At 34.1% G+C, this 27,072-nt stretch overlaps 1 protein-coding gene across 1 annotated transcript in view; it reads left to right on the forward strand.

Moving 5' to 3' along the window:
• The window catches only part of ABCB7 (ATP binding cassette subfamily B member 7), a 108,912-nt gene that overhangs the window by 35,473 nt on the left and 46,367 nt on the right, over nt 1-27,072 (forward strand). Inside the window, exons 2-4 of the mRNA XM_081277265.1 lie at nt 6,127-6,204; nt 8,634-8,720; nt 21,566-21,685. Of these exons, the coding sequence (XP_081133391.1) occupies nt 6,127-6,204; nt 8,634-8,720; nt 21,566-21,685 (285 nt within the window). The remainder of the gene's footprint in view (nt 1-6,126; nt 6,205-8,633; nt 8,721-21,565; nt 21,686-27,072) is intronic.

The following is a 27,072-nucleotide window of genomic DNA, read 5'->3' on the forward strand; positions in this document are numbered from 1 at the left end:
AAATATAAGGGACTCATACAACTCAGTAGCAAAAAAATTCAATTTAAAAAATGGGTAAAGGACCTAAATAGACATTTTCCAAGGAAGACATAAAAATGCTTACCAAGTATATGAAAAAGTGCTCGATATCACTAATCAACAAAGACATGCAAATCAAAACAACAATGAGTTACCACATCACTTTTTAGTATGGCTTATCAAAAAGAGAAGCCAGGCACAGTGTCACACACCTGTAATCCCAGCAGCTCAAAAGGCTGAAGCAAGAGGATAGTGAGTTCAAAGCCAGCCTCAGCAACTTATTGAGGCACTAAGCAACTCAGTGAGACCCTGTTTCTAAATAAAATACAAAATAGGGTTAGGGATGTGACTCAGTGGTTGAGTGCCCCTGAGTTGAGTCCCCGGTACCAAAAAAGAAAAAAACAAAGAGAAGAGAGATAATAAATGTTGGTGAGGTGGTGAACCCTTGTTCCATTGTTGATGGAATTGTAAATTTTCATAGCTATTATTGCATTCTCACTTTCATTGCAGTATTATTCACAGCAGCCAAGATATGGAAACAACCAAAGTGTCTGTGGATAGATGAATTGATAAAGAAATTGTGGTGTGTGTGTATACAAAATGGGATGTTATTCAGCTTTTACAAAGAAAGAAATTCTGCCATTTGCAATGAGCAATTGAATGAACCTGGAGGATATTGTGTAATGTGAAATAAGCCAGACAGAAAAATACTACATAGTATCTAAAGAAGTCAAGTACATAGAAACACAGAGTAGATTAACAGTTATGGGAGTTGGGCAGAGAGGCAGGGAAAATGGGAAAATGTTAGTCAGAGGGCACAAAGTTGCAGCTGTGTAGAATATGTAAGCCTAGAGATCTTTTGTATAGCATAGTGACTATAGGTACTAAATCTACATTGCATATAGGAAATTTGTTAAAAGTAGATTTCAGGTGCAGACACCATACACACACAAAAAATGTAACCATGTGAGGAGATGGGTATGTTAATTACTTTGACTAATAATCATTTATACACACACACACACACACACACATATACATATATATTGATCCATCATGTTGTATAATAAAAATAAAATAAGTAAATATAAAATATGTCATGGTGATAAGTACTATTAGCAGAAATAATGCCAGATACTGGGGGTAGAAAGTAGGTTAGTATTGCTGTTTTTGGTGTATTATACTTTTATGTTATCTTCTTAAAGTTAACCTTGTTAATAAATATTCTACCCCTGCCCCAAATTACTATCTAGCTCTTTATAATTACCAACTCCATTCTAGAGTCATCAACTTTTGTACTAATAGAGGTCTACCTGATGATTTTGTGGCTTAATGAATACTCAGGTGATGAAGAGAACTGTCCAAAATCCTTATGCTATGCTGTCATTTATCCATTCATTGAAAAAGCATTTATTGAATATCTAACACAATAAACAAATCCTTTATCCTTCAACTTTCAGCTGAGAATTGTAATTAAAAAATATAAGAAGTCATCCTACCATTCCATTCTGTCTCCCTCTCTCTCTTTCTCTCCCTTTTCCTCTTTGTCCCCTATACCTCTCACCCCCAACTAGTTTCTAGACAGTTGAGAAGAAAATCAAGTTTTATGTTGTAATTTTAAGAGAGAGGAGAAAGAGAGAGAGAGAGAATTTTTTAATATTTATTTTTCAGTGGACACAACATCTTTATTTTATGTGGCGCTGAGGATCGAACTCAGCGTCCCGCGCATGCCAGGTGAGCGCATTACCGCTTGAGTCACATCCCCAACCCACTAAATGTAGTTTTAAATCATAGCAGTCTCTCTTTAAGAATGTATTAAGAGCTTAAGTGCAAATGTTTTAGGTTATGATCACAGTTGATTAATGATCAGATGTTAACAGTATTCATACTTAACTATTTGACATTGTTAAGCATTCCATGCATGTTGTATGAACAGATGTAAACTTTCTTTTTGTTCCTGAAGCTTCAGGAATATAGAATATGTAATTTACTCCAAAATCCTTGATGGGTTGACAGTGATTGTTTTAAAATTACTTTTTATTTATTTATTTTTCCTTTTTGCAATGCTAGGAATCAAATCCAGGACCTTATGCCAGGCAAGTGTTCTACCAGTGAACTACATCCCCAGGTTTTTAATCTCTCTCTTTTTTTAATTTGGTAGTTGTTCAAGGGTTATAAACATAGCATAAATTAAATTATGAAAGTTAAACATCATTAATAAGTACTAACTAAATTTATTAGTAGAATTTTTATTGTAAAGATTGAATTTTACCCTAAAGGAAAAAAATAATTGTAATGTGAATGGGTTTCGATTATTACTCTTTTCTCTTGAGTCTTGATCTCATTTACTTAAAGTTTTTTCTACAAGGTCAATAATTTTAGTATTAATATTTATTTAATAAATCTTTTTTTTGTACTTTGGGATTAAACCCAGGGGCACTTTACCACTGAGCTACATTCCCAACTCTTTTTATTTTATTATTATTTTTTTAATTTTAAGACAGGCTCTTGCTAAGTAGCTTAGGGCCTTGCCAAGTTGCTGAGGTTGACCTAGAACTTGTGATCCTCCTGCTTCAGCCTCCTAAATTGCTGGGCTTACAGGTGTGCACTACCATGCCCAGCATTATTTTATAAATCTTGAATTTCTGCACAGAACATGACTTTATGCCCATTCAACTGTTTATCAAAGATTTATATATTTAATGATTAGTAGATGGAAAGTGCTCTCCTACATGAGAACATGCATTATTATGCTCAGAAGTCATAGATTCTTTAATTTTGGATTCTTCCAGAATTTCTTCTGTTTTAGGTGAAATAAACACAAATCTCTAGGGAAAACATTTTAACTTGCCTCTTAAAATTTACTGGCAGATTATCATTTTCAGTACACTTGATTTCTTTGGTAGCTGTGTACATTTGTCATGTCTGTTATCTTCAGTAATATATGGTTTATTACTTTGTATGTCTTTGGAGGGATGGTGTTCTAAATAAATTCAGATGCTAGAAGAAATGTTATAATCTACTCAGTTATGTTTTTAAAGAATTATATTAATAATACCAGGCTTTTTGTTTCATTTCATAACAATCATAGAATTTCAGAGTTGAAATGACCTTCAAAGGGCAACTAATCCAAAACTCTAATTTTCAAATCAAGTTTCGTAGAATTAACCTTGTTTTCTCCTATTGTCCACCTACCTCAGTTTGTATGAGGAAGATGTTTTGCTATAAACCCTTGCCTTGGGATTTTAAAGTTAGAGCTATTCTCTAATTTACAAAAGCAAATTGTTTTAGAAATGTTTATTAGTCTATTGTTTACATTTCAGCATTTTTCCATAGAAACAATAGGGAAAGGTTCTACGACTAGCCCTTAAAGGTGTTATCCCATTATGTGATTGAAATTTTTATCCAAATGAAAGAAGTTTTGAATAATCAGTGCTGGTTATCTCTAGGGAACAGGAGTAATGACATTTTAGAGGAATATGTCAGGGACTCTCTTTTTATCTCTTACATTAGACTGGGTGTGAGTACACATATATTCATTTTATTGTGTTTTGGTTTTTATATGCCTGAGATATTTGATAATTTTAACAATGCTGTTTTAGTACTAAAAATTTAGTTAGGATATGGACATTCAGAAATTATTTACCTTGAATACTGATGCTTAAGGGAAAAAAACAGTTGGATTAGAGAAGTATAAAGAGGTAGCTAGATTTTCTGAAGGGGTTTTATGACTTCTTTCAAGGACTTAGGTTTGATGGTGGTTATCTCATTGTGCAAAGTAACACTTCAGAATATGTTTTTGTTGTTAATTTAAGTATATTGCCAACAGTCTTTTATCTAGCAGCCATATATAGGCATGGTTTTGAGCAAGGAGAGAAGAGTCATTTACTTGAGATAACCGGACAAGTTGTGAAAGGCAGATTAAATTGCATATGCAAGTACAAATATAGGCAAAATCTTGCTTTGATGTAGTTACTCAAACTAAGGTCTTGTGAAAAAACAAGAAAGTGGGGGAATAAAGCTTGTGCGAGAGCCAAATATGGAGAAAGGGGGAATGAGGAAAACAGTACAGTTAAGCACCAGAAGGGCATCATTGATAGTGAATGGCTTGATTATTGTGGTAAAGAGGGTATATGAAATGGGGTAGGAGCTTTAGTTCAGCCCAACAGTGTGCAAACAGCCATTGGTATTATTGAGATCTTCCTATATTAGGAATTGCATTAAATATTTATAAATATACATAAGCAAATCTACTATTTATTACATTTTAGGAAACAACTGGGCTAATTTTCTCAATAACTTGGTTACTTATTTGTGTATGGAAGTGTTTTGTTGCTATTGATTATTTATTTTTTTGGTATTTTGCAGTGTACAACATTGGTTTTTTTTTTTTTATGTTGAGGCATTAATCCAGCTGTACAACCCACGTATAGCTTAGGAAATCCTAAGTATTACTTGCCTTTTGGGGAGAAACATGACTTAAGTGAAGTTTTCCTCACTATATCCATGATGCATATCACAAAGATATGTGTCTATTTTACAGCTATTTGGTATTACCATGGAGAGGTTCTTTATTCTGCCTTTTCCAGCTCTACTTCTGGAATATTACCAAGAAAAAAAATGCCCCCTGAGGAAACTTTCATTGGATTCCATCAGCTAGTTACATAGAATTGTTTGGCAAATATTGTAACTGGTATCTATATTTATTTATTCAGATTAAGACTAAAGAGGGAACAGACATTTGGTAGAGCACAATTAAACACAGTAAGGGAGTTAGAATAAAAGAGGAGTGTTTGAAAAAAGTGTAAAAGCCATTTAAGAAAGAAATGAGGTTGAAGACTTTGGGGGCTTTAAGAAATAAAGATATAAAAAAGAAGAGAAACAAAGACAGAAACTGTTATGGTTTAGTTATGAGGTGTCCCCCAAAAGCTCATGTGTGAGACCATGCAAGAAAGTTGAGAGGTCACCTGATCGAGTTATAAAAGCCTTAACTCAATCAGCACATTAATACACTTGATTGGATGAACTGGGTGGTGAGCATAGGCAGATAGGATGTGACTGGAGGAGGTAGGTCACTGGGATCATACTTTTAGGGTATATATTTTGTCCCTCATGAGTAGAACTCTCTATCTGCTTCTTTGTTGCCATGTCCTGAGCAGCTTTGCTCCTCCGTACTCTTTTGCCTTAATGTTCTCCTTCATTTGGGGCCCATAGCAATGAAATTAACTGAGATCTCTGAAACTGTGAGTTCCAAATAAACTTTTCCTTCACTGTCGGGCTGGGGATGTGGCTCAAGTGGTAGCGCGCTCACCTGGCATGCGTGCGGCCCGGGTTGGATCCTCAGCACCACATATAAACAAAGATGTTGTGTCCGCCAAGAACTAAAAAATAAATATTAAAAAAAGTTCTTTCTCTCTCTCCCTCCCTCCCTCCCTCCCTCCCTCCCTCCCTCTCTCTCTCTCTCTAAAAAAAAAAAACAAATAAACTTTTCCTTCACTGTGTTGTTATTGTCAGATATTTTGGTCACAGAAGCAAAAAAGCTAACTAAAACAGAAAATTTGACATTTTTAATGAATAATATAATTTACTTTCTATAGCTGGACCATAAATTTGATATTTTTGATTTTCAGACATGTGTTCAAAACATAACCAGTTCTATAACATTGGTATGGTTTTAACTTTAGGATTATTTATGTGTTAGTCAACTTTCCATTGCTGTGAAAAAAATATCTGAGATTAATACCTTAAAAAAAAGGAAATGTTTATTTTGGCTCATGGTTTCAGGGTTTTCAGTCCACAGTCACTTGTTCCTGTTGTTTTGGGCTTATGGCAAGGCAAAACATCATGGCAGGGAGTGGATGGTGGAACAAAGCTCCTCACCTCATGGCAGCTGGAAAACAGAAAAAGAGGAAGGAGTCAGGTTCCTAATATACCCTTCAAGGCATACCCGCTCCCCCCCTTACCTATTTCCTCCAACTAGTCCCTACCTTCTAAAGTTACCACCAGCTTCCATAGGGTCATCAGCTGGGGATCATGTCTTCAACACTTGAGTTTTGGGGGACATGTAAGTGTCCATTCTGAAATTCTGCCCCCCTTTTTTCTTTTCAGGTCCCAGAGTCATTAAGAAATGCTACATGGCAGAGATGGGGAAGAGACAATTCAAGACTGTTATTAGATGCTACAAAGGTAAGATTAAGCCAGTACATCGACATATAGTAGGAAAAGTGTGCAAGCCCTTATAACATTTTCCAATTTATACTACATATGTTTTATATTTCCCAAATAATTACCCATTTCACATTTTTCTAAATACTGGCACGAAGGTATGTTACTGTTATTAGAAATGTAGAGAAAAATCTTGATATTTTTCTACCCCTGGAGAAATCTATCTGAATCTCTTGAGATCAGTGCCAACGGGAGTAACATTTTTCAGAAAGCTTTTATACAAGTAATGGCAGCTTGTTGACACTTAAATTTATCCTGGTAATTTGTACCTGATATATGGAGTGCTGTAGTTTTTCAAGTGAGTTAAGATTTTCAGATAGCAGAATACCAAGGGATTCTAAGCTTATTAGAGCCCATGGGGTAAGTGATGCTGAGTTTACATGTTGATGAGGGTTATTTTTCATTGCTAATGTAAGTGAAAGACATCTTTAAAAATTCCCAGTGCTTTAAAATGAGACACGTAAATCTCTATGATAGAAAAAGACTGAAAAATTAGAAGATGGTCTAAATCCTTGGAACTTCTATATTTTTTCTTTCTGATTAATAATTATTTGCCACTAAGGTATAAGGCATTGTTCTAATTTATGCAGAAACTATAGAAATTAATTAGATTTTCTATTATTAAATTAAAGCTTTAAGGGGAAAGTGTGCTTAATCTTATTGCCCATGATACCACTAAATTTATTTATATTTTAGTTTTTTGCTTTGTTGAAGACCTCATTATCTTGTGTGTGATATGCAACAAACCCTTTGTAAAAGTTGTTGCTCAGCCTTTTAGAGGAAAAAAGTGTCATAGAGAGACATTGCCAGACTAAAAATTACCTTTTGATGTTTTTCTTTTACAAAATACTTTAAGGTTGTTGATCTAAAAATCAATAGCCCATTTATAGCAATTGCTTTTTGTGTCTCAACTGGTGAGAACAAGAAGTTACTTTTGCTTTTTTAAATTCCATTTTCATAACTTGGACCTGAGCTGATATTGTTATGTGCTATATATAGTATCAATACATGTTTGTGTGTGTTAAGGACTCTGTCCTGGTTTATTAATTACTGATTATTATGAATACTGAAAAAAGCATCATTATGTTAGTTAGCTTTATACTGCTGTGGCAAAATACTTGAAAAAATCAACTTAAAGAAGGAAAGGTTTATTTTGTCTCATGGTTTCAGTCCATAGTCACTTGGTCCTGTCTCTCTGGGCCTTTTGGTGGGCAGAACATTATGGCAGAGAGCATGTGATGGAGCATAGCTGCTTATCTCATGCCATGTGGGAAAGAGAGACAGACAGGCAAGCAGGCAGGCGGGCACATGGGGGGGTGGGGGGAGGGCGGGTAGAGGAGAGACAGAGACAGGGGCGGGGACAGGGGCAGGCAGGGAACTGACAAGGTGTACCCTTATCAGACATGCCCCCAGTGACCTGCTTCCTCCAACTGGGTTCCACCTCCTAAAGTTTCCACCACCTCCCAATAGCGCCACCAACTGGAGACCAAGTCTTCAACACATGAGTCTTTGGAGGACATTCCAGATCCAAACTATGTCACTAAGTCTGTGTTCTTAATTAAGTATTTTTTTAATTGTTAAAGCACTTTCAATATTAGCAAGCCTAAATTCTAAGCCTTGTTGTTTGTATCTTGTTAATTATTATACCAACAACCTAAGGTAAGATAATAAAATATTTATAGTTGGTAAGATAATAGGTAAGGCTAGTTGGGAGATTTGTAGATAATGCTATTTTATAAGCTAACCTAACAAGCATTCGCCGGTATATAAGACACTGTGGTATGTACCATGGGAGATAAAAAGACAAAAGATACTGTTTCTAATCTTAAGAAATTTACTGTGTAAGAGGAAAGACAAAATGTGCTAACAAATAGCTATAGCACAAGATAGACTGAAATATTAAAATGTAATATTTCTAAATAAGTACATTAGCCACAATAATAAGAAAAAGTATCAATTGTGTAAAATCAACATGTTAATTGTAAGACAAAAATATATGCACAAGAAAAGCAAGTGATGTATAAATTAAATATATATTATCCTTGTTTGCCAATAATAGAGTAATAGATTGCCAGTTACAGTAGTGAATGACAATAATAGAGACAGTATAAGTCAAAAGTGTAATACAAGTTAAATCTTTTAAATATTAATTTCAAAAGCTATTCAGAGAAAGTGACTTCCATGTGAGTATTTGTTATTTCTCAGTATTCCTTATATAAATTTAGCTATAAGTTAATTCTGAAGGTGTTTTGCTTTACTATGCCAGGCTAAAATCAATGCCTTTGAATTTGTTTTGGGGATATTCATTAGATTACAATGTTGAATCCAGATTTTTAAACTTCTGAAATTCTGTAAAAGCTAATGGGCTGCTTGGTATCATTTTTAACTAGGCTCTCCAGATATGGCCACTGATAGAAAAGAGGAAATGTTGGCATGGTCACGCTGGTGGAGGACTCCACACAGACCCTAAAGAAGGGGTAAGAGAGAATAGCAAGTAACTGGAAATTCTTTTTGAGGATTGTGCTTACATGGAAGATAGGCACATTTAAGAGTATCATATTCTAATATATTTTGATTGACCCATCAAATTGCATGTTCTTTAATGCAAAACCACATGAACTGACCAACATTATATATATGAAATTTTCTTTGGCTTACAACAAACAAAAATTCATGACTGACTAAAATGGAAAAGGTATTTATTAACCTAAATATTCTTATTTCTCTAAAATAACATTGTTTGACTTTGTTATATAATCTGCCCTTATCAATAAATAGGCAAATTAGATTTAGCATTTATAAATACTTTGCAAGTTTGTGTGTTTGAAGGTTAATATTTTCTCTTTTATATATTTAGATCTTAGAATATCCCCCAGCTTTATAGTAAATCCTCTACCCTGATCCATCTATTTAATTATCCATATTCTTTATCATTATCATTATCATTGTACAAACATGTTAACCAGTAGGGCTGCTGAAATAAAAAGGTTTAATTGCTCTATACTTTTTCTCAGTGAGGGAAAATATCATTGGAATACTGTTACATATTTCCCAATCTGGCCCTTTTTCTTTGAATTCGCCTTTATTTTCTTCCTCTTTCTTGACCCAACCAGTGTGTGTGTGTGTGTGTGTGTGTGTGTCTCAAGTAGAAATGTTTTCAGAGTTGATAGTCAAGTGAACAGATTTCATGTAAAATTGCTTTATAGATTGTAGAGATCCAAGTAAATATTAGTTATTATTGGTAGGAATCAATTGATATGAGTAAGTTTTCAAATGCGTTTCTTCCTCTTTCTTTCATTTCTAATGCAACTTTTTTTTTTTATTTCAAGGAACTCAAAAGCATTTTACATTCATGTTTTTATCCCATTTTTGCATATTACTATCCTTCATGGCTATCTTTAGAAACAGCAAAGTATCTTAAGAGTGAATTTTTAAAAATTAGCCAAGTAGTGAGATTTGTTTATCCATGTGTTTATCTTTGGCATGATATTTGACCGTTTTCAGGATCATCTGTCCCCAAGGCCTCTGAAGGATAGTTGCTAATAATGGTCTAAATATAACTAAGGATATGTTGACTAAGGAAGGACAAATAATCACTTCTCTTTAAGCTCAAGCAACTTCAGGACAATTTCTTTTCCAATAGAATAGAATAAAGCAAAAATTATTGTAATACTTTATATTTGATCATTATTCTTTTATTCTTTTCCCCCCTGCCATCTTTGTGTTAATTTAATCTTGTTAGCCAAATAGAATCATAATAACATTTAGAGGTTATGCCAGAAAAGAGATAATATGGAGTTGTTAAGAGCCTGAGCTCTGGAACCTGACTGTCTGGATTTGAATTGTATCAAATGTATCACTGTATAATGGATGGACCTGCGCAACTTACTTAATCTCTGTGCTTCAGTTACCTCATCTATAAAATGAGGATGATGATAACACTAAAAGGTATTTAAATGAGTTAATTCCTCACACCACATTAAATTTCTCAAATAGTGCCTAGCACACAGGAAGTATTCAGTAAATATTAACTGCTGTTATTATAATAATGTGAGATTGTAAGGTCTATCCTTTACCCTAATCCATTCATTTATTGAATACTTGCTTTGTGCTGAACTCTATGCTGTATACAGGAAATACAATAATGAACAGGACAAAGTCCCTGCTGTCTAGAAACTTAACATTTTAGATGACAGAATATCTAAACTACCATGTAGAAGTTTAATCAGTCTTAGAAATAATATATTTTACCTTAAAATAAACTGAAATCTCCACTGCTTTCCTTTTTATTCATTTCAACTTGTGTATTTTTAACAACTACTAATCAGAATAACATATCTCAGAATTTATTTCAATCATCTATTTAGCCAGTGTGTCTATCATAAAGGGTTTGTGAAAAAGGAGTGATAGTTTCAATATTTGAATACTCCTGTTTTTAAAATAGATGAACTAAGGAATTATTTGTTTTGTAATAGAACTTTAGGATTTTGGAGTTTTATTCTTAAATTTACAATTTTAGTTATATCTCTTTGTAGGAGCATCTGTTAGTGAATTTATTCTACCACATCCAACCCTTTTTCATTTTAATTTTGAGACAGGGTCTCTCTAAGTTGCCCAGGCTGGCTTTGAATTTGTGATCTTCCTGCTTCAGCCTCCTAAGTAGCTGGGAGTACAAGTTTGAACTACCATGCCTAGCTAGACTACTTATTTTTCACTAAGAACTTTGCTTGACATAGTCTTTTTTTATATTAGAAATACTTCTTCTTTGAGTGGATACAATCTGAAGTCAGTATTGGTAAGAAAGATTAGCCACTATTACTAAAAGAGATTACTAGAGCAATCAGAGAGCTTTGGTACAAATCTTGATGTAATCAGAGGAAGTGAAACAGCAACTTGGAGTATTTAAAATTGGAGGATTGGAAAGATAATGGAATAATGAATCTCTAGGCTTGTTAAAGTGATTGTGCACACAGATGGGAGACAAGAATACCTGGATGACATGGGCAGGCTGTTTTATAACCTGATTTTATACAGCATCAAGCAGCTCTATGATCTTTATTTGATTTCTCAAATTGGCTTCCTTTTGGGATAAAGAATTCACTGACTGGCCAATATGAGCATCAGTGAACTTCATAGTTATTTTTTTATGGTAAATTAAATGGATTGTCAGGCACAAATCCATTTCAGGTGTAGCATAATCCATTTTTCTGATATCCTAATCACTACTGGTTAAGCTTTTCATTGAAATTTCAGACCAGCAGAGCTTGGAAAATAAACTGAGTTATAGAGGAAAATAGCAGTAATTGCAAAGCCTTTACTGACAGTTTGTATTTTCTTCAACCATCCCAAACTCATATACCATATCCCTAAAAATGTAGGGAAAGTTTTCCAGTCACCCTCTTAGTTTTTCAAGTCAAAAGACTACTGAATTTGCTTCTTTTTTTGACCGAACTTTTATCAAGTCATTGATATCTCTAACGGCATTTAAGTAGTTGTTTTAATTTTTAAATTTTTTCAGTTGTTTAAATAGGACACGTACCCCCATTGTTTTCATTTTTTATATATATGGTGCTGAGAATCAAACACAGTGCCTCACATATACTAGGTGAGCACTCTACCACTGAGCCACAACCCCAGCCCTTAATTGTTTAATTTAAGTCACCATTAGTTTGAATTGAGGAGACAATTCTCTTCCTTGGACAGTTTACTTATGCCTGAAATTGTGCTAGATTAATTTTTTTAAGGAGAAGATATTCAGCATATAGCCCATATTTTTACAAAACAGATACCATTCTGAGATTGTTTTTGTAGTCTTTTTTCTTTCACTACAAGTTTTGTTCCCAAGTAGTTTCTTTCAAAACCAATTACTTGCTTTCTGTGAGTTAGTACATTTCTTGCTATTAAAATTTAGAAAGGTCTGTAAAGCCAGAATTCTTGGATAAATTCCTCATCAGTTAAGGAAAAGGTGATTCTGCTATCTTTGTCAAAAGCCCATTTCCTCTCTTCTTACTCTTCCATTTTCTTATCCAAGCCTAAATGAGCTTTGCTCCCTTGAATGGAATTGAGTTCTTGGTGGGAAAATTTGCTGTGCTTCATGCTTGAAAATCTTTTCTGGTGAGTGATATCAAGTTACCTACCTGAGAAGCTACTGTCTGAAAGTTCTACCATGTGAAGCACTCTGGATGTTTTGATTTTTTTTAAAGTTCTTGTTCCTAGTCTACCTTATTATTAACTATAAATTTTCACTTATGACACATTTGGCCATGAAACTTCTCTTCTGCATGTCACACTGTTAAATGAAGCACTGCCACATGTAATCAGTACAATTTGTGACTTTGTAATTATACTCTATTGAGTCAGGTACTTGCAATTTTATTTATGTACAGACATGTGCCTCACAATGAGGTTTCATGAACAAGGGACCATATGTACAGTGGTGATTCCGCAAGATTCTAATGAAGTTGGAAAACTTCTATTGCTTAGTAAACACATAGCTAAAGAAGAGTCAAGAGAAAAGGAAACTACAGAAGAAGAAAAAAATAATCCTCAAGAAAATTTGAGTGATGGGTTTAGCAGAAGTTTTTGCAGACTGAACAAGCTCCTTAAAATGTTTGAACACATGACCCCAACATTAAAAGGTTTTCATTAAGAGAAAGGAAGGTTTATGGTGTTTTATATCTGCTTACAAACAAATCTGTGATTTAAAAAAAGAAGCAAGCCACCATAGACATATTTCTAATAAAAAAAGTGATATCTCCTCAATAAGAGCTTCAGGCAGGTCTTCAAGGAGGGATTTCAGAAGGAAGCATTGTTATCATAGAAAGATGACAGTTCCATGGGTGTTAAATGCATTGCCCCTGAAGACCTTCCAGTGGGACAAGATGTGGAAGTGGAAGATGTGGTGGTCCTGACCCAGTGTAGACCTAGACGAATGTGTGTATTTGTGGCTTAGTTTTTAACAAAACAGTGTAAAAAAGTTTAAAAAACTTTAACATAGAAAAAGCTTATAGAATAAGGATATAAATAAACTATTTCTCTACAGCTACATAAGGTATTTGTATTTTAAGCTAAGTTTTATTACAAAAAAGTTAAAATAACTAAAAAGCATATAAAGTAAAAAGAGTTATAGTAAGCTTAGTTTACCATTAAAGAAAAATATTTTTATAAATTTAGTGTGGCCTATTGTAGAGTGTTTATAACATCTACAGCAGTGTACAGTAATGTCCTAGGCCTTCACATTCACTTACCATTCACTCACTAAAACCCAGAGCAACTTCCAACCTGGAAAACTCCATATTAAGAAACCTAGACAGTTGTACCATTTTATGTATCTATTTATTTTTATTTTTTGTGGTGCCGGGGAATCAAACCCAGGGTCTTAAGCATTACAGGCAGCTACAGGTATACTGTAGGTGTACTCTACAACTGAGCTACAGGTGTACCATTTTAAAATCTTTTAATATGTACTTTTACTATACCTTTTCTATGGGTAGTTATGTTTAGATACACAAATAGTTACCCTTGTGTTATAGTTATCTACAGTATTCAGTACAGCAATCAGCTGTAAAAGTTTGTGGCCTGGGAGCAATAGCTGTACCATTGTAGCTTAGGTGCATAATAAGCTAGCCCGTGTAGGTTTGTTTAAGTACATTCCATGAGGTTCACACAGCAAAATCGAATAACTATGTATTTCTCAGAACATATTCTTATGACTATATTTGTTTTAGGCCTTTTGTGTGTAATTGTGCTGATCTGTCTTCCTGTGTAGATGTTCCTTTCATCTTTGTGAGATTATTTCTTTTTACTTGTCCAGCTTTGTTAGGCTTTGAAGCTATATATTAATATGAAATAAGTGAATATTTAAAAATCTGTCAAAATTTTTGGCAGGGGCTGATGTTGTGGCTCAGCGGTAGAGCACTTGCCTAGCATGTGTGAGGCCCTGGGTTTGATCCTCAGCACCACATAAAAATACATAAATAAAATAAAGACATTGTGTCCAACTACAACTAAAAAAAAATTTAAAAAGTTGTGGCAATTTCTTTTCCTTTATTTTTTTTCTTTTTGCAGTGTAGAGATTGGAACCTAGGTTCTTGAGCATGCTAGACAGCCGCTGTACCACTGAGCTACATCCCAATCCCTTTGGTAATTTATAAATTTATCAAGTATTAGATGTACATCCAGGATATTTTTATGAAGAATTTGTTCTTATGTGTTTGAGAATATATAAATTAATTGAGTGAATATTTATTGAGAATTGTTGCCAATATCAGTCAAGTTTTTTTTGTTTTTTTTTTTTTGTTTTGTTTTTTTTTTTTTTTTGGGGCACCTGCTTTTTTTCTCTTGGGCTACCTTGTTTTCAGTTACTTTCATTTCCCCGGACAGCTCTCTGACGTTACTAAAACTTTTTCTTTTAAACTCATTTCTAAAACAAAAAAGCACAATAGAAATTTGTTATTATGCAAGGATCTTAGTGAGCCAATTCGAATTTCTTCTTTTGTTACCCTTATGGTTGTTTTTTTTTTTCCTGAATCTAATTACTTTCAAGAAATTGTGGCTGTCTTAATTCCAGTATATAGTTGAGACCTTTCTTTAAAAACCTTCATTTCTCATACCGACACAGTACTAGTTTTACATTATAATGAAGCTTAAAATGTTAGTTCCATGTGTTAAATTTGAGACTATTTAGCTATAGCAAGAAAGCCATGTTGTATACATACTGTTGGCAGGGAGGAAAGTAGATTGACTTCTACTTTTGTGGGCCTTTAAAAAATATTTCCATAGCATTTACTTTTAGAGAGCTTTAGTTTCATGATATGATCATCACCATTATGTTTTAAAAATAATTTTAAATTCAATTTATTATGAAAATGATAAACAGAAAAATTAAATTTCATGGTTTCTGCTTACATGTAAGAAAGACTTAAAGAAAAACTATTACAATATCTTCCATTAGTTACTTCAGGAATTTTGATCCTGGGAGAAAAAACTTCATTTTCTTAAATCATTGCTTCATTTATTTTCCCTATACTATCATGCTATTACTCTTAAGACAGTATTTTCTCATATAACTCAATTTCTTGTCATATTCCTTGACCATTTCTTGTATTTCCCATCCTCTCTTTAAATATGTGGTCTTACAGACCTGATATGGTGAAATCAGTACTGGGCAAGGCCCCTCAATCCCTAACATCAGGCCAAAACTCATGGGGTTCTCAACCACTGCATTTCCATTCAGCCAGTTGGCTGACTGCCTCCTGCTCCTCTTCTAGCCTTGGGCAGCAGAACTGGGAGAAAAATTCTGCCCACTGTGAGTGGGGCACCAGACCTTGCACAAAGCTTTGTCTCAGAGCCCAATGCCTAGCCAACTATGGTGAGAACCACCCTTGATAGAAACTTGAAGTCTTATATACAGGCCTGAGCTAACAGACGGAGCCTCCAGACCAGCTCATGCACCCAGTGGAAGCCTGTGTGTTTGCAGGGAAGACTGGAGTTTTGGCTATATTTCCAGCCTTGGAGTGGACCCAGGACAGACCTACCCTCCGCCGTCCCCCAAGATTGTGCAGGGCCTTGCAGCTGTGAAACTGAGAGGCAGCTCAATTTAGCATCAGCCTTAGGGGCCAAGAAACTGTCTCCGCCACCTGTCCCCCAACTTTGGGCAGCACAGATATTGCCAGGCCAGTGTGCACAATTGGGCTCTAGAGCTGCCCCAGCACCAGGCAGAGACTTATGCCCTATGTGTCAGCTTATATCACTCCCAGCTGCATCATGGACCCCAGTCTACCCCTGAAACCATGTAGGTCCTTGCCACTGTGAGACCCAGGAGCAAATCAGCTTAAGGTCAGTCTAGGGGACCAAGGGACTAACTTCACTAACACTACCCAGCCTCAGGCAGCATAGCTTGGTGTGAGACTCTAAGCTCTGGGGTAAGACAGGGTGGAAAATACAAGATTTTGTCCTGAAACTCAGTACTGGGCTGCTGAAACCTAATGCTGGGCAGATCCCAGCAGAATCAGCATTGCTAAAATATCCATACTACCCAATGATGCATAGATTCAATGCAGTCCCTATCAAAATACCAAAGGCATTCTTCACAGAACCAGAAAATAAATTCTAAAATCCATATGGAACCACAAAAATCTGAATAGCCAAAACCATCTTGATCAAAAAGAACACAGCAAGAGAAATTATACTGCCTAACTTCAGAATATACTACAATGCTGTGGTCATCAATACAGCATAGTATTGGCATAAAACCAGACATGTAGACAAATGGAGTAGATTAAAGAGCCTAGAAGTAAACCTATACATCTACAGCCAACTTATTTTTCACAAAGGTGCTAAGAACATATATTGGAGAAAGGACAATGTTTTCGAAATTACATATCTACATATAGATTAATGAAGCTATACCTCTATCTGTCACCATTTACAAAAGTCAACTCAAACTGCATCAAATAATTAATTGCAAGACATGACATTACTAGAAGAAAATGTAACAAAACACTCTAGTACATTGAAATGGACAAGGATTTTTCAGACAAATCCCCAAAGCAAAAAGGGACAAATGGGATTACATCAAGCAAAAAATCTTCTGCATGGCAAAGGAAATCATTGATGGAGTGCAGAGACAACCTACAAAACAAGACAAAATATTTGCAAACTGTACATGTGACAAGGGTTTGCTATCCAGAATAAATAAGGAACTCTAAAAACTCAGTAGCAGAGAGAGAGAGAGAGAGAGAGAAGAAAAAAGCAAAAATATGAGCACTAGATCTAAATAAACTTTTCTCAAAGAAAATATACAAATGGGGCCAACAGGTATCACTCAGTATCATTAATCATCAGGGAAATGCAAATCAACATTTCCTTACAATCAGCTATCACCCCACCCTGGTAAGAAAGGCTATTATAAAAAAGATTAAAGATAACTAGTTCTTGTGAGAATGTGGAGAAAGGGGAACTCTTGCACACCATTGGTAGTAATGTAAATTCATTCAATCATTGTGGAAAACAGTATGGAAATTCCTCAAAAAATTAAAAATAGAACTACATATGATAGAGCAACCCCATGCCTAGGTTTGAATACACAAAAGAATAGAAATCAGTATATCTGCATTCCAAGGTTCATGGTAGCACTACTCACAGTAGCCAAGAAATGATAATGGCCTAAGTCTCCATCAACTGATAAATGGATAAAGACATTTTGGTACATATACAGCAGTGGAATACTATTCAGCCATAAAAAGGAATGAAATTCTGTCATTTGCATTAACATGGATAGAACTGGAAATCAATCATTATGTTAAATGAAATAAGCCAGAAATAGAAAGAGAAGTACCACATGATCACTCATGTGGAATCTAAAAAAAAATTTATCTCAAAGAAGTTGAGATAGAATGTGGTAACCAAAGCCTGGGGAGAATAGAGGAAAGGTAGGAACTGGGGAAAGTCAGTCAGTGTGTATCTAAGTTACAGTTATGTAGGAACAAGATGTTCTGGTATACTGTTTATTGAACAATAGGGTGATTATAGGTAATAAAAGTATACCATACATTTCAGAAAACTAGAAGAAAGAATTCTGGAAGATTTTACCATAAATAAATTATATATGTTTGGGAGATTTTTACCTGAATTAAACATTACACATTACATACATGTATTGAAATATCACATTGCCCCATTAATATGTATAGTTTTTATACTTTAATGAACCAGTTAAGAAATTTAATTTAAAAACAACAACAAAAGAAGAACATGACCTTAAAGAAGTATGTATGCTATTGGTGTTATCTGTTTATACCCTACTGAATTGGAGTGAAAAGTGTTGCTAATTCAGTCCCAAGCTAGTGGCTGGTCTCTTTCCAGTTTCAAATAATCCTTTTGTCTTTCAGGATTACCCTTGGGTGTCCAGTATGAATTAACTGAGGTAATTTTGAAAGATGGTGTATTATCTTTCAGGATCTTTATTGAGGCCACCGATTTTATTTTACTCTTATACAACAGGAGTAAGTTGGTTTAAATTTTCTTTAAAAATGTGCCTCAGTAGCATCTGAAATGCCTCATTGATTTGGCCTCCACTTTTCTTAAAAAAAAAGACATTATTTTTCAAACTTTATAGTTTATCTAAACTATAGCTGAAGTCATGTCCTTTACAGCTTAATGGACTCATAATGCATGATTACACAACTTCAGAACCCATTTTGTTAAATGAAGTGGTGACATTTTATGCACTATTAAGCCAACTAGAATAATTTTCTTGCTCTTAGCCATAACTTCTTTGTGTCCTTATTGAAAAAATTCTGGGGTGTGTTGTAGAAGGTTTTGACAGGAGAGAGTGTTTCTAAAGATATGTGGGAACAGGGACTTTTTACCATTAGTCCATCAAGAAAAATATGGCAGAAAAAAATTCATGCAATGGCAAAGTGGTTGAAATGCCCCAGTTTGTGTTATAATGCATTAAGTTATATTTATTTTGTAATAGTTCGATTGGAAAAGTGAATTTTAAAATTACTGCCTTATTTCCTTTTTTAATGCCTTACCAGTTATAAGAGCACTAGTGTGTGTGTATGTGTGTGTGTGTGTGTGTGAAATAAAGTATTAAAAACTATACTTTTAGCATTTCATATTTGTGCCATCTTATTTATTTAAAGCATTTCAGGTTGCTAGTCCTTCTGTTTTCAGTACAATATGAACAGTTTTATTTCTGTTATGTTTTGCACAATAAACTGCCTAAAAGACTAGCAAAATAATTTTCTGAGCCCTATGGGGATAATCATAATATAAAAGTACCCTGCATTATATAATGTACTGTCTTGGGTTTCTTATATGTTGACAGTTTTCCCTATTCCTTGCTGTGAAAATATACTTGAAATTGTATAACTCTTTCCCCTTTGAAATGAATTAATTTTTTTCTTATTATGTGTAAATTATAGAAAATACAAGGAACCAAAAAGAAGAATATAAAAAATTATCAAAGATTCCACCCACTCCAGCTACTGTTGTTAACACTTTGGGGAGTCTTGCTTTCTGGATCCGTTTGTATGTACATGTGACTCATTCATATGTCATGTTTTTCCCCACAAAATAAGTTTTTTATTCTGTTTTTATCCATTTAACATGTTTTTGCGTCACTACATATATTTCTGAATAAATGTGTTTTGTTATATGTATTCACTCTAATTTGTTTATGCTATTCTACAATGTTGATCATTTACACTATTTCCAATTTTATTTCTATTAAAACAGCATGAACATAAACATCCTTCTAACTAAATTTTCATTCCTTTATGCAATATTCATTGAGTACCTACTGTATGTCAGCCACTACATTTGGTACTGGATTATAACTGAGTACAAAGCACAGAGTTACTATTCACATGGAATTTAAATTCTAGCAGGAGAGTGGATGTCAATCAAGTGATCATACTGCTGTATAGGTAGATTATAACTGAAGTGGATCCTTTTGAAAAGGTTGTAGGGCTGGGAAGGGATGTATTGCAAAAAGAGATTATTCTAGACACAGTGAACACTATCGCACAAAGGCCCTTTAGCAGGAGGGATTATGGCATGTTAGAGGAACTAAAAGAAAGCCAGTGCAGCAAGTGCAGTGCTATAAGTCATGACTGAAAAGGAGTCAGGGGCCAAGCTAAGCAGAGCCTTGTAAGCTATGTTATAGGCTTTGTTCTTTATTCCAAGAATGATTGGATGCTGCCTGATGGCTTTAAGCTGGAAGTGCTGTCTGATTACAGGGTGAATTTATTAGATCGGGAACAGAGTAGATGCAGGGAGATAATTTAGGAGGTCATTGCAGTGACTGAATCACTGTGAGTATTGATGATAGCTTGGTGGTATGTTGGTGGTAGGCAGATTCAAGAGATTTTCAAGAGGTAAAGTTGATTCAACTTGGGGCATATTTTAAAGATGTTTTTAGCATAAGTTCCCAAAAGTTGAATTTTTGGGACAAAGGGCAGAATTATTTTAAAGGCTTAAAATAGATATCAGATTGCTTTCTAAGATTATTTCAGAGTACTCTTTATTAATAGTGATTAGAATGCTTATTTCTGTATACCATCACCAGCAATGAGCATCATCTTTTCTTTTTCTTTTCTGAAACTTTTCCAGAAATTGAGTTAATATTTCAACTTTTTGAATGGGGACTTTTATACCAAGTATAATGATGTAGTGTGTATGTGTGTGTATACACACACACACACACACACACACATCCTTATTTTGGTTTTAGGAAGTATGGATATGATTCTTTTGCGGGTGGGCAATTGAACCCAGAGGTTCACTTAACTACTTAGCCACATCCTCAGACCATTTTTAATATTTTACATAGAGACAGGGTCTGTCTGAGTTGCTTAGGGCCTCACTAAGTTTCCGAGACTGACTTTGAATTTGTAATCATCCTGCCTCAGCCTCTGGAGCCACTGGGATTGAAGACATGTGCCACCATGCTTAGTTGGATATGATTCTTCTTCTTTTTTTTTGGGGGGGGGTAACTATGGATTGAACTCAAGGGTATTCAACCACTGAGCCACATCCCCAGCCCTTTTTTTTGTATTTTTTTATTTAGAGATAGGATCTCACTGAATTGCTTAGTGCCTCGCCATTGCTGAGGCTGGCTTTGAACTCATGATCCTCCTGCCTCAGCCTCCCGAGCAGCTGGGATTACAGGCGTACACCAACACACCCAGCTTGGATATGATTCTTAACATTCCACCTCTAAAGCTGAAACCAAAACCAAAAGACTTAATAGAACTGTTGCCCCAGGAAGATGGAAAAAAGAAAAATGTGAGCTGAATTTAGGGTAGATTGATTATGACTGGAAAATTGCATTTTTGTTGACATTTTTAATAACCACCTCTGTTTAATATAGCCAATGCCAAAACCCCTACTTTCCTAAATGTAATATTGTAATTCTTCTTTACCATGAGTTAGAACCTAGGATTCCAAAATTGACCACAAAGGTGGAAATATTTGTAAAGTTATATGTAGTGGTATATAGCTTAATAGATTAAAAAATAAATGTATAGTACATGCCCCCTTGCCATTACTCAACTATTTTTTACTATTATGAGGATTACTATAGTTAAAAGTAAGAAATCTAAGAGAAATGAGTAGCTTTTTAAAAAAACAATTGAAATAGTTTATTTTTCTCCAAAGTATCTTAAGTTTGGAAATAATGGCCTTAGATTTATGATAAAAGTTATATATAAAATTTTTGTGTATTTCTCAAGTATTTGCATAATTCTACATTACTAACCTATGGTTACATTTGAAATGACATTTTATTGTTTTGTTTTCTCTCTTTGAACAGTTAAAAGATGTTGATACTCGGAAAATCATAAAAGCAATGCTTTCATATGTATGGCCCAAAGACAGACCAGATCTACGAGCTAGAGTTGCCATTTCCTTAGGATTTCTGGGTGCTGCAAAGGTAAGAATGAGAGAAATGTATTGTTTTGTTGCTGTGCTAAGAAATACTGGGACATTCTGTAGTCATTGTAGTCATGAACTCTGAGTTAGTATAAGCCACACTTCGGGAAGCATGGCCAACTTTTAGGATCATCGTTTAGTTTATATAATTATTTTATGCAATGAGCAGAAATTATATGGTAATATATTATCTCTAGATCATACATCTAACAGCTTTAACTTAATGGAATTCGCTCCTAAAAACCAATATAAAATACAGGAACATTGGTTGTAACAAAACATAAGGAACTTTATAAATAAAGACATTCCTCAGAGTCATCTTGGCTCTTTTTTAATACATATTTTTGAATCAGTATGGTCCCCAGTTCCCAGTAAATTAAAAAGAAGATGAAGGAATCTTAAGTGCTTGATAGCCTTAAGTGGTAAATAACAGTTCAACATCAAGGGGAAAAATGGGAAACTGAATAAAGAGGAAACAAAAAGCCACAAAAGTTGGGTATATTCATTATAGGGATTCTATATTTCAGCAGCCTATTTTTTATTATACTGTAAAGCAAAGTTGTAATGACAACTGAGTTTTCAAGGAAATAATATTTATTTTCAATTTATTCAGATTAAAAAATCAGGCACATATACATTGAAAGGTATAATATATTGTCACCATGTAGAATGTGGTCTCTGGAATCAGACTGCCTGGACTCTAATTAACCTTGTAATCCTGGGCAAGTTGCTTTGTCTCCATGCCTTAGTTTCCTAATTTATAAAACTGGGTTATTATAAAGATTAAGTAAATTAACATTCAAAAAGCTTAGAACTATACCTGGTGGGTAGTTAAACATAAATGTTAAAATAAAATTTGAATGTTCAAAACTATGGTAAAAAGTGTTTGCATAAAATATAAATGAAATTGGCAATAGTTTGGTTATTCTTTTTATATATGAAGATTAATAGTTTGTTTAAAACCTATCTTGGGTCTTGCCACTTCTTTCTTTCCTGTATCACATTTCCTTCTATTTACACATTCTTTTCCCTACTCTAAAAATATATTGACAACTTATAACTACTGTTCTTGGCATTGCATTTAAATATAACTAAAGCTAATTTCTTCCCACAATTCATACAGATTATGACTACTTTTATTTTATTGCTTTAATACAAAGTAGGTCATAAATGATTTAAAGAACTACCAGCCAAGTGTTGTTTCAGGGTAAAGATAGAAGTAATCACTATGACGAGAAATCAGGAAGTGTTACACAGAGGAGATGGCATCTGAGACAGGCCTGGATCAAGGAGTAGGATTGTTACAGGCATAGAAATAATTTAAACGATGGTCTAGGGAAAGTATATAGAATGTGTAGAGAAGTGAATGGTCTATCTGCCTCCAATGAGGGAAAACTGTTTTAGAGGAATGAGAAGTAAGCTTGGAAATAAATAGAGCTCCTGATGTTAAATGCCTTAACTGTAAAACAAAACAACAACAGTATATATATTTAATTATATAAGAAATAGGAACTTTTATTTGTTTCTTTATTTTTGCGGTGCTGGGAATCGAATCCAGGGCCATGTGCATGCAAGGCAAGCACTCTACCAACTGAGCTATATCCCCAACCCCTTGGAACCTTTATTTTGAGGAGAAAATTAATAAAGTTAGAGTTATGCTTTAGGGAATTATTCTGGCCCTGTTGTAGAAAACAGATTAAAGTAGAGATACCATTCAGTTCATACATTTTTTCAGATAATATTTACCAATTAGTTATGAGGCTAAAGTAATAATCTAGGTAAGTAGTAATAGCAGTTTGTACTAGAGTGATGGTAAAAATGGTACCGTGGAAGGAAAATATGTCAGAGATGTGAGGTAGAGTCAACAACACTTAACAATGGATTGTTTATTAGAAGTAAAAAAAAAAGGAATAGGGTTCATAGATGATGCCAAAATTAAGACAATAATAATGCCTTTAACAAATAGGGACCAAGTCAGGAGATCTTGTTTAGGAAATGCAGATCTTGCTTTTGGACATGTTAAGTTTTAGATGCTAGTAGAACATCTAGATAGAGCAGTTGAACTGATAATATAAAAGCAAGACAAGCTGGGGTTATCACTCAGTGATAGAGCGCTTGCCTAGCACATGTGAGGCACTGGGTTCAATCCTCAGCACCACGTAAAAATAAAGTGTGTCCATCTACAACTAAAAATTTTTTTAATAATGCAAGACAAGATCAAGAAGGAGCCCAGGGTTAGAGATTCAAGAGGTGAATGTTGAAACAATGCAAATTTGTGAGTTCACCAAAGAAAAGAACAGAAATAAGAAGACTACTCATACTACAGAGCCTTTGTAGTAGAATCTAGGAAGGAATAATTGAAGAGGTAAGAGTAACAAAAGTAATTCATAATCAGATTCTCCATTTTCATGTCTCCTTTCTCATCAGTAGGCACTGTTGAATATTCTCACAATGAATCTGATGCATTCCCAAAAGAGTACTTAAGAATCAACATGCTCAGCAACAGATCAAGAATCCCATGTTTTATTCTATTTGTTTAAGCTGAACAGAGAAAATGATATTACAAATCTAATTTTGGTAGCTAATGTTGAAATTTTTAAACTTTCATATTCATTTTTAGCACAGTACTGGCTGCTGGATTGTCCTTAACATATGAATTACTTAAGGATAAATAGGATTCTGTGCTGTTATGCAAGGCAAAATTAGCAAACTGGCCTTTGTTTGTTTATTGGCTGAATGTATATACCTTGCTGACAAGTTAAAGAAAGATAATTTTCTGGACTTTCCTTTGACTTAAAGAGAACAGGTTAGAGCAAGACTAATTAAGCTAGTCAAAAGGAAGAGTCTTAAATAATGACATTTATATTAGGATTTATTTTTAGAGTGAGTTCTAATGCTTCAGAAATACGGAGTTCTGTTGCTTGGTGACAGGTCAATATCGATATGAAATCTAGATCTAAGCTAACTTCCTTAAGGGCTGAAATATTTTTAGAACGCAAATTTATTTTGTTGTTCAGTCAATATATACTGAATATCCACAGAATGGAAAGTGTTGTACTAAACTCTTATAAATTAATTGCAAATAAATACAAATGAATATTGAAAATCCTTAAAACATATGTTTGATTGCTTTTGAATCAAGAAAATAAGAAATTGCAAGATGTTGTGAGGAGTGCCTTCTAGTACTTTCAAAGAATATAGTAACAATTTTCTTTTTACTAGACAAGAACTAGACCATAGAATAATAATTTGATACTTTCAGAATATAGCATTAACCATTGTAAACACCCATTTTCCAGCTTGTAGACTATTCTCAGTTTAAAATTGATCACTCTTCCAAATCTCCAAAAACTGATTATTGTTTTTTTAGCAGTATTGCAAGTGTGCTTTATAATTGGTGTGCAAAGATGGATTGTTATTCCTTTTTGTTCCTTGGCTTCCTATTTTTCCTTCAAACCTGATTGCACACTTTGACCTGTAAACACTTTGGAGTAATTAAGACCCATTGTACTCTGGTCTTCTCTGATCTTCCCTTCCTCCACATATTCTTGGAGTTTTAGTACAGGGTCTAGGAACTTTCTCAGCTCTAAATGCCATCCATCTGTCTGTGTGGCATTGATGGTATTATGAATAAGCTTGAGGCACAAGTGAGATAGAAGGAAGAAAGAAATATCAAGTGAAAAGAAGAAAAAGGGATGAGGGAGCTGGTGATATAACTCAGCTGGTAGAGTGCTTACCTCGCATGCACAAGGCCCTGGGTTCAATCCCCAGCACCAAAAAAAAAAAAAAAAAAAAAGTTGAGGATCTCATGCATGGGCCCACAGCATACCATCTACTTGCTTATTTACCTTTGAATGCTCTTGATTCTGAAACCGTTAAGGCTATCACTGTCGCCAACAAAGATTTTAAATAAACAGCATCATATGGATATGATTTGGAGTAAACCAAGAGGGATTGGCATTCTTTTTAAAATATTTTTATTAGTGGTTGATGGGCCTTTATTTTATTTATTTATATGTGGTGCTGAGAATTGAACCCAGTGCCTCACACATGCAAGGCAAGTGCTCTACCACGGAGTCACAACCCCAGCCCAAGGATTGGCATTCTTTGTATCAGACAAACAGCAATTCTATTTTAATATGTTGGGGTTCTATATGTGACATATTTTATGGGTTCTGCTGCCAAGTAAGAGAGAAAAGAATGCTATTTGCCTTCATTCTTTAAATTCCTACATATTTTATGCAGTATCTTTTATCACAGTCTGTGCATATATCATAGGAGTATCACATCATCATTAATTGAGGATTCTGAGATCTTTTAAGGTTTTTGTTTTTCAAATTCAATCTTTCTATTAGTATTTTTCAAACAATCAGGATTTAAGGGAAATATAAAGAAAAATAAAAATCACCTGATTTTACAAAACAGATGTTACTTTTAATATTTCTCCCAAAAGTTTATTCATATTCTCTAACCTCCCCCATCTTGGAAACCACTGTAGGCAAATGAAATTAAAGTATCAAGTACAAAAAGGCACTCTTGATTAATAGTCTGTTAAAGACCAAAACAAGCTATCTTTAATTTTATAAAATAATAACTGGAGATAGTGTGATTTATCAAAATGAAATCAATATCATTTTTCTTCAGGGATGCAACTCTTATTTAAACTAAGGACTAATGTGTGTTTTGAGCATACTTTTATTGAGTGACCATTGAGTAAAAAGTACTATGCTAGGCAAATGGGAATAAAAAAATGAATAAAATGTGGGCCTTGCCCTCATGGAGTTGCCGTGTACTAACAGTGAAAATATAATGATAAAAACCTGTGACATCATATAAGTATCCAAAGGGAGATGCAAGTGAAATTTTATGGGAGTGCAAATGATTAGACATTTGGGAAAGGCTTCAAAAATTTCATACATTTCTTGCTTGAGTTTGATGTTTTTGAAAATCTTCTGAAAAATAAAACATCACTATCTGAAGTCTTTAATTAAATTGAGAAATAGTATTTATACCCTGAAGTATTTTTTAATGAAAAGATTTATATTTTAGAGAAATTTTACATTTATAGAGAAATTGAAAAATAAGTAAAGAGTTCTTATATAACTCTTTTCCTTCCCATATATGCAGTTTCTTCTGTTATTAATATCTTTTATTATTGTGGCACATTTGTTAATGTTGTTGAGTCAATTATTTAAGAAGGAACATTATTGTTAACTAAGTCCATAGTTTATATTATGAGTTACTTTTTGTGTTGTACAGTTATGTGGTACCATACAGAAGTGTTTCACTGCCTTAAAACTCCTCCTTTCCTTTTCCCCAAATTCTTAACAACCAATGATCTTTTTAGTATCTCTCTAGTTTTTTTCTTCACAAGAATGTCATATGGCT

Source organism: Spermophilus citellus, assembly GCF_964194105.1.
Source record: "Spermophilus citellus genome assembly, chromosome: X".
Classification (NCBI taxonomy): domain Eukaryota; kingdom Metazoa; phylum Chordata; class Mammalia; order Rodentia; family Sciuridae; genus Spermophilus; species Spermophilus citellus.